This window comes from Perna viridis, chromosome 9 (assembly GCF_037379345.1).
Source record: "Perna viridis isolate PV_CMFRI_1.1 ecotype Kerala chromosome 9, ASM3737934v1, whole genome shotgun sequence".
Lineage (NCBI taxonomy): Eukaryota > Metazoa > Mollusca > Bivalvia > Mytilida > Mytilidae > Perna > Perna viridis.
In genome coordinates this window covers 23793689-23803052 of record NC_142453.1, presented here as the reverse complement: position 1 = coordinate 23803052, position 9364 = coordinate 23793689, and the positions used below count along the sequence as shown (strand labels likewise).

The window sequence follows — 9364 nt, the reverse complement described above, 5'->3', positions numbered from 1 at the left end:
TTATTTTCAATAAGTAAACTTAATATTTTTCATAAGATATTTAGTTACTACAGTTAAGAAAACCATATATAGACAATGAAATATAAGCAAAATAAAAGGACCCTCAAGAAGAATAAACCTTTATAGGAACCAAAATCCTTAGCAAGATTCCCTTACTTCTGGCGCCAATGTTCCACAGTACAAGAAAAAATGACTAAAATACTATATTAATTAAATAGTGCTTTAATTTCTTCTACACTATGAATCATATTAAAAACCACATACTTTTCTTTCCCATTAGTTATACCAAATACCATATGGATTAGTTGTTACTCCAACTAAATATTTCCTATATCAATTTAACGTATGCTTAATACCATATAATGATCTTTTTAATAAATTCTAGCAGGTGCTATATAACACACAAATAATTATATCAAGTGCCCTTAATATTTTATATCACCATGGTTTAAATCAAAATAATAATAATAAAAGAAAAAAAACGTCCAACAGGACGGATGGATTAAGCTTATTTGTGATTTGGCAAAGTGAAATGATTGCGTCCATCCAGATTTACTTTACTATTTGCCCTTTGACTGTTAGTGTTTTATGTTCTTGTAAAGTATTATACGTTTATTTTGGTGTTTTTGTTTTATAATTAAAGTTTTAAAGGTATATCAACTCTCAAAGCCACTATTTTGACTACTTAATGCACCATCGTTGCATGAAAGACCAATGTTTAAAAAAAATACGTCTCACACATTGTCAAAAAAGTTTTATTTCCAATATCCAGACCATATTGAGAAATATTTTGTTTCTGAAAAACAGATCACAGATAACGGCTTTTAATTTTAACAGCAAATTTATTCACTTTTCTTAAGCATTTTACTCATATCTTATTATTTTCTTATTGAACGTATTTTTCCTCATAAGTTCAAGACATATTTTGTTTACGTCTTTCTGACTTGTATTTGTTTCTTTTTATTTTCATTTTCACTTATTTATTGATCATATCTTCCGAAATAATTTAACTACTAATTTTGTTCCAATTTTGAACTGGCAATATGATTCTAATGTTCTAGAAATAATTAACCATGTTAGAAGCAGATCGTTTAGATCGTTTATAAAACTTAGTTTAAACCAAAATGTCGGGTAGAAATAACTGTACCAAGACAGGACCATTGCAGTGTTTTCAGGTTTTTACCTTGATACTGATATTTGGTATAAAGACTTCCCTTTTTAGCTCACCTGGAGGAAAGCCATATGAGTTATTGCCATCACTTGGTATCCGTCGTCGTCATTGTCGTCATCGTCCGTTAAATTATTTTTAAAAATCTTATCTTTTGAAACTACTGACCGGAATTATGTGAAACATTGCACAGATGTTCCTTAGGGTATCTTTGACCTGATTCATCCAACAACATGGCCGCCATTACTAAAAATAGAACATAGGGTCAGACAGGAGTTTTTGGCATATATATCTCCGCAACCGTTAGTTTTAGGCATATTCTGACATATGTTCAACATGATGAGATCTATCTGTAGTCAATTTTCATTTTAATCTGTTCAGACATGTTGTAGATATTTCCCCTTTTCGACGTTTTTTGTTGTTGCTATTGTTAATGTTATTATTTGAAACTTTGAACAGATGGTCCTTAGGGTATCTCGCGCACAAATATTTCCCTCTAACACTACTTGACCAATTGGTACCAGAACTGTCAAAAATCATGGCCGCCTTTACTAAAAATAGAAGATAGAGATGAGACAGTAGTTTTTTGGCATATATCTCCTCAACCGTGAAATTTAGTCAAATACTGACATGGGTAAAAGTGTTCAACATGATGAGACATATCTGTGGTCAAATTTTCATTTTAATCTGTTAAGACATGTTGTTGCCCTTTTCTGACGTTTTTTATGCTATTTGTAGTGTTATTTCTTTAAAAAATCTTCACCTCCTACACTACTGGATGGAACTATACTGAGGTATAAATGTTCCTTCGGGTATCCTGCAAAGAATAAATGTGGGCATTGTTAAAATTACTTACATTGAAACTGCAACATCTTTGCTGGCATGACAATTTAAGTGAGATCATTTTTAAAGAGAGGAAATGAGTCCTGGTTGCTTCAATAAAATTTCTTGCGTCAGTTCCAGCATATTGATAATTGTTTTCGTGTTTTTCTCTCGACTCATTACTTCCAAATTTCTTCCGTAATTTCGCCCTCATTTTGTATACAGATAAATATTTATTGCGTACACGTAAGCCGGTCTATTACTTAACTCATTATTGACAGTCATGTCGACATAGATGTACCAATTAGACGCACGCATGACTTGCAATGAAATTCATTTATTTACGCCAATCTAAATAATTTGAGATAAATGTGTAGAATTTCATACACAAAATTACTTCTTCACAAATAATCGCCTTAAAGAATGGATCTATCAAAGACAAAAAAGACAAAGAGAGTAGCAATAATTGGAGTTGGAGTAAGTGGTCTTTGCATGTTGAGGAGTCTTTCAGAAATATGTAATTTTGAATTGACAGCTTTTGAAAGGAACTACGATTTGGGAGGGATTTGGCTGTATACGGATGAAACCAGAAACAATGTTTATGGACAGCCGATCATTAATCCCGTATACTACTTTATGAGGTATGTGTTATAAGGTTAAATAACAAATTTGGTTGTGGTGTTCATGTACATATTTATATTGAATAATATGTGGTACGAAATGTCTGATGTGTTTTTGTCGTTATTGATATTATATGATTAAACAGCTATTTTCCGTCGTTCATACATGCATGAACGACCGAAAATAGCTGCTCAATCCTTATTATTCTATCCGACAATCAAAGTTATCCTCTGAGAGCCTTAGTCAGATATATTGATACACTGTGTTTATGTTTACGCTCCAAATACACACATTCCCTTGCACATGTATGTGAGAGCGGAGGAATATTTACACATAATCAATATTGAATCGGCGGGACAACGACCGTGAAGGCGGCATGGACAAACTGATAGTTGGCAATGAAACTACAAGATGTTAACAATTCTTCAGAAATATAATTATTAAGGAAAAACAACAACTTTTTTTAAAAGGCATCGTCCAATACTACACAACGGTCATATTGGTTTCAATTTGATCGGCGTTCGTGCATGTACGAACGATCTGAAGAAGGTCATGCAAATATGAACTTTCTGGTCAACAACAAGAAAAAAAAAAACCAAAAAACAAATGAAAAAAAAAAAAAAAAACAAAACAATCCGATACCAGTTTGTTTCAGTGAATAAATCATTGACCGTATAGGAATGAAGCATATAGTTTTGTACTGATACCTACCGAATCAGTACTTTGGTTAAATATGCGCTTATTGAAGACTAATGGATGGCCTTTGGCTGACATTTTTATCACGGTGGGGTTGTTGTCTCTTTGCCATATTCACCATATCTATCCTCGTAATGTTTCGCGTAGTTATCGATACTAGTAATATAATGTACAACGATTCTATCGAATACATGACACATTTGGTAATATTTAAAAGGATTTCTGACATAAAACCATATTTTGTAAAATTACAAACAATAATTCTTTCATAGTGGAGATGCTTAGTAGTAGAATGTCCTATAGAAATGCGAAAGAGTAATCAAGGGAACCAAGGTTATAGCGGTAATCAAAAGAATGTAATCCAGGGACAAAGACCAGTCATGGAAAACAGACATACACAACAAAGAACATAAAGTAACTAAAATCATACATACAAAGTAACAAAAGTAAATGATCAACTCGGACTCTACTAAAAACTGGGAGCATGGACCAGGTGCACCGGTAGGGTAAGCGTCCTCTACTTTTCTAGAAACACCCGCCGAGTTGCTCATAAAAAGTCAAGTCCGGGGTAGACAAACGAGGAAAATCAAATTATGACCCGTTGAATAAATCAGTTTTCACGGTGCTGATGGATACATCATAATGATCCACGAGTTCATGATGACGACCATAAAGGTTCTGTAGCAATGACTTCAATCTTGTAGCAACATAACCCACTTCAAGAAGCCTATTTGTTAGAGTTCTAGCGCGATACAAATAGTCTGCGTAGTTTCGGCAAGATCTGGCATAACGTATGAGTTGTGATATGAACACTCCATACGCAGGAGCCGAAGGGATGTTGCCACATATGAAAGGAAAGTTGACAACTCTGAATGAAAAGTCATCACGTTTGTCGTATCTCAAGGAAGTTATCTCGAATTTATGAAATAAGAAAGTGGGATATGCTTTGTTTATACAAAATTTCAAAAATAAAAACCGCATCATTTTTTAATTTTTTTTTTAAAGTTTGCGATATTATTAAAATATCTAAATCTATATAATTTTTTTATTTAAAAATAGTCTATTTTTGGGATTAATTATCTCTAAATCAAGTTCGGTGACCTATGTTATTTCATCGTGAAAGTTCACAGTATGTATGTTCGTACTCATCTAAAAAAAATTAACTACGGAATATCTATACAACGAAACATGTCTTAACCAAATCCCTTTAGACTTTGAATTTAGAGTTTAGACATATGTTTGGTTTACAAAGGTCTGGTTTAGACATGTTTTTGGATTGTGCAGGTTTGTTATAGAAAGGTTTCACTGTATACTAATTTTTAATGTATGATCTATTTTAAATTATCCATGGTTCTTACGTAACTGTCATCAGGTATTATACAGGAGAAATGATTTTCACATGAATTTCACATGATTTTCACCTGGATTGAATAAATAAACTTCGTGATAAATTTCACGTTAAATTCAGGTTAATCAAGTCTTCACATGGAATTCACGTGAATTGATAACATGAAAGTCGTGTTAAGTTAATTTCACGTTAATTTCATGTGAAGTTCACATGAATTTTACGTGAAGCTCGATTAACATGAACTTTCATGAAACATATTTGCCTGTGTACCATTTCATTGAAATAGTATGATAAAACTTGAAAGTTCCATGTCTTGTCTTTGTCCCTGGATTACATTCTTTTGATTACCGCTATAACCTTGGTTCCCTTGATTACTCTTACGTAATATATATAGTACGTAAAAACATGAATCGTTCAATAATGTACTTTTAGATCAAATATATGTACACAGCTGATTGAGTTGGAAGGTCTTCCTTTTAACAGTAAACCATTTTTCCCATCCCATACTGAGGTACTGGAATATATCAACAACATTAGCGATAGTTGTGACTTAAGGAGATACATAAAGGTACGTGTTATCTTTATTCGCTCTCATTTTATCTTTGTGTTCATCATGACATAAATAAACGCCCTTATTAACAAGAGTTTTGTTAAATGTGACTGAAATCAACTTTTGTCAATTTTATAGGATTCTGTCCAAAAGCAGAGGCAATTTCAAAAGCTGTTGCAATGTTAGAAATTTTCACTTTAATCTGTAAGAAATACATCTCTGCCAGTGGAGAAAAAGTGATAAAACTAGCGATGCAATGCATTTTTTGAAACTGCTTGCACAGGCTATCAGTCAGGAAGATGAAATTTAAAGATTTTTTGGAAAAATAAATACATTTTTTACAGGCTAAGATGTTGTCAAACATTAAGATACTAACATCTAATAACATGGTTTCTATAAACTCAACCGCCCCTTGTTTACCCCATTAAATGCTGTATAGAAATAACATAATGGTGATAGTCTTTGATGTATTCTGTTCTTTAGAGAAGTTGGATGAATATATTTGAAATCTTGCATATTGTATGTCAGGTCATATGAAACAGTGATTAAAATCATACCACGGTTAGAATTTTATAGAACCTAAAATTTGAAGACATTATTCGTATTACTATGAGGATTTAAAAAAAAAATGATAAAAAAATGCTAAAACAATACAATGAATCCGGTCTAAAACAAACGCTTCTGGGACAGAACGATTTTTTGGATTATGAAGGAACTAGGTTTATACTGGACTAAGGAGGTAAACCAGAGTAGGGACATTACTATTGAAATTAGTGATATGACTATATCATATTCAATTTCACTAAAGCCTTTTCAAGCTTTCCCTTAAAACAGAATGAAATCAGTCCAAGTTCGATGTAAAATGGTGAATACAACATTCCATTGATTTGGAGGAGTTGTGTCCCTCACCCAAGGTCTACCTCCTTAAAATATGTTAAGTGAAACTTTAGAGGGAATTGAATTAGACAATTTATTAAGACCTCAGTATAATCAGGTTTTACTAGATAGTACAAATCTTGAATAAATCGGTTGGTTAACCAAACGTATGAATAAAACAATGAAATTAAAATAAAGTTACTTCCCTTTGGAGCATTATTGAAATAAGTAGAAAAGTGAAGTTCAATCATTATGAAATCTTCAGTTACGTATAGTGTATATTGGAAGAAATAAAAAAAAAATCAGACAGAGCAAAATTATTACCGATTCATTGCCAATATTTCAGTTCAACACCGAGGTTCGATCAGTCCGTCCCATTGATCATTCGGTGAAGAACCCAAAGTGGCTTGTTTCCTATCAAGACATTCGAAATCCAGACAATCATCATACAGAAGAATTTGATGCTGTGGTTGTTAGCAATGGGTATTAATTTACATTTATTTATTTATTTATTTATTTATTTTTTGGCTTCTAACAAGGCATCTGTTTATGAAGATAATAATTTTAATAAGGCAAATTAACAGTAATTATTAAGGAAGAGTCTTTACATAAAATTAGAAAGAGGGTGGTTAATGCATGTCAAAAACTTCTTTTATTTCTCTTTTAATACAATTACAGACAAAAAAGCCGGTCTTAGTTTGTCATATGGTCTTGCACTTTTGAAAAAAAAATATATTGTGTATGAAATTCGCACTTAGAAAGAGTTATCATTCTTGATTTGGCTTTCTTTGGTAGATTTTAGTGGAAGTTGAATGTATGTTTTTTTTCTCAAAATGCAGAGCTAATCATAAAAACAACTATCGTTGCGTACAATATAGGAAAGGAACAACAGTGGAAGACAAAATTATGCAACAAAATGGAAAAAGAAAGTACACACACATACATACACAAAATCAAAACAAACAAACAAAAAAAAAAGGGCGAACATTATTTTATTTTAGTAAGCATATAATTTTAATGTACCCCTGCTTTCGTAAATTTATATGCATCCGTCATCTTGATTAAATGCCGAATCATTATTGTATTCATATCGAAGACTTATATTCTTGTAATCATCAGAAATTGCCGAATTCCAAAATACCCAATTGTACCGGGTGAAGAACGCTTTAATGGGTTGATAATTCACAGCATTAGGTACAGACGACCGGAAATTTATCGTGATCATACCGTTGCCGTACTCGGAAAAGGATATTCTTGAGTCGACATCAGTTTTGACTTAATAAAGCATGCAAAACAGGTTTGTCGGAGCATCTTGTTTGATATGTTTAATGCATAATTATATTCGAAAATGTAATTTGTGTACACACCTTTTTTGAAAAAAAATGATTGAAAACTACTGAACCGTTCAAAAACTTCATTTACATACTTTTATGTATGGACGCTTACCCTACCGGTGCACCTGGTCCATGCTCCCAGTTTTTAGTGGAGTCCGAGTTGATCATTTACTTTTGTTACTTTGTATGTATGATTTTAGTTACTTTATGTTCTTTGTTGTATATGTCTGTTTTCCATGCCCGGTCTTTATCCCTGGATTACATTCTTGTGATTACCGCTATAACCTTGGTACCCTTGATTACTCTTTTTAATTTAGGAAAAACAACGAAATGATGTAATTATCACTCAACCATACTCCTGGCTTTTCGTGCAGCGTACAGAACGAACCCCACACCCCCAAAAAGCAAGACAAAAACAAATAAAAAACAGAGAAAACACCCTTTTCATTACTATACTTTTTATGACTCATCTACAGGTGTTCCTGTGTCATCAAGGTCCACAAATAAGAACAAAACTACCACCAAATATCACAGAGAAGACGTCAGGTTTTAAAAAATTCACCGAATCATCTGTCATACTACTGGATGGAGAGGAGCTTTTCGTAGACTCTGTGATCTTTTGCACTGGCTATACGTATGAGTTCTCATTTTTACCAGAAGGTATTGTAGAGATTGGTGAAAACAGAATTATAGCAAACCTTTTCAAAACTATCGTGTCGGTGCAATATTCAAATCTTTTCTTCATGGGTACACTACGTGATGGCTCCTTTTTTCTAACGGGGGAAAGAACCGCACATTTTATAACAGCAGTGTTAGATGGCACCATTGTACTTCCGGAAGAAAATCAAATGCGAGACATCATTGAAAAAGATAAAGACAAATTTGCACCACGTGACGGCTGGATATATCTTATTGATGATTTAGCGAAGTTATCTAACCGTGTCCGTCCAATTTCGCTTGCCTTAGTAAAAATATGGCAAAATATTGGCGAACGTTTACGGACAGATTTCCATAACTGTAAAAGGGTGTCGTACAGAATAATTGGAACAGATTCTTATGATATTTTTTAAACTAATTTAAAAAGATTCAGAATGTGTGATTTCAGATTGAAGTATATTCTTATATATGATATCATATCGTTAGTGAAAAATCCTCCTTATGTCATATGCCTATCACTGGATTTAATAAAAAGAAGCATGTTTTTAGTCTTAGTATACTAACCATTTTGTTTTATTTGCAAAATAATGACTAAATACAAATACCTTCCATGTATTTCATCACCCAGACGATTTTACTTCTGTAAATTCTCATGCAAGTTTTACATATTTTTATTGTATTTTTTCCCAGTATTATATTGTTAAGGCATTTTTATTAAACCTAATAATAGTAGGACTATGTTTGTAAACTTAATGTATTTTCCTAATAAATTCGCTCTTTTTCGGCAATGCTAATGGAAAACGATTGCAACTGAGATAAGGAACACGATGTAACGTATAAAGTTCGTCGTAATATCTTACATTGAGGTAATTTTGAAATGTACTCGCCAGACCTTTTATAGGTACTTAGTTGTAAACTTCGATTTAAAGTTCTCACTCGAGGTATTAATGTCGAATTGAAAATCATAGATTTTTAGCTTCTAACACTTATAAGTAAACATTATTTAAATTAACGTAGTATAATACTGAAGAATGATGATACATTATTTTCAACGACGCAGACTTTGTTTTATTGACAAAAATCGGACGTTTTGTCATAAATCCCACTTACAAAATATGCCGATCTTGATTTGTCTAGCCTCAAAATCTTTTAGATCACAGTCGTGTTAAAACGGTGATTACCCATCTTTACATATGCCAAAACTGAATTTTGCCTAAGGTTGGTCACTTATGGGGATATTTATCTTCACAAGTAAAAGAGTAATCAACAATGATCAAGAATTTAGCGGAAAT

At 32.5% G+C, this 9364-nt stretch overlaps 1 protein-coding gene across 2 annotated transcripts; it reads left to right on the top strand.

Annotated features, from left to right (window-relative positions):
• The first annotated feature begins 2276 nt into the window (after positions 1 to 2276).
• LOC148607422 (uncharacterized) lies at positions 2277 to 8631 on the top strand. 2 transcript variants are annotated; one of them, XM_088546118.1, is made up of 5 exons: positions 2277 to 2631; positions 5088 to 5223; positions 6428 to 6564; positions 7201 to 7378; positions 7892 to 8631. In XM_088546118.1, the coding sequence occupies exons 1-4, from the start codon at positions 2414 to 2416 to the stop codon at positions 7337 to 7339; spliced, it is 630 nt and encodes a 209-aa protein (XP_088402244.1). In that variant the 5' UTR covers positions 2277 to 2413; the 3' UTR covers positions 7340 to 7378; positions 7892 to 8631. The 2 variants fall into 2 exon arrangements, with proteins under 2 accessions (XP_088402244.1, XP_088402245.1); XM_088546119.1 differs by lacking the exon at positions 7201 to 7378.
• The last annotated feature ends 733 nt before the right edge of the window (positions 8632 to 9364 follow it).

What these genes read in the sequence shown, in the direction of transcription:
- LOC148607422 (XM_088546118.1), top strand. Translation starts at nt 2,414, where the DNA reads ATGGATCTATCAAAGACAAAAAAGACAAAGAGAGTAGCAATAATTGGA. An exon ending in ACTTAAGGAGATACATAAAG is followed by an intron (nt 5,224 to 6,427) that starts GTACGTGTTATC and finishes CCAATATTTCAG; the next exon opens with TTCAACACCGAGGTTCGATC. An exon ending in GCTGTGGTTGTTAGCAATGG is followed by an intron (nt 6,565 to 7,200) that starts GTATTAATTTAC and finishes TGTAATCATCAG; the next exon opens with AAATTGCCGAATTCCAAAAT.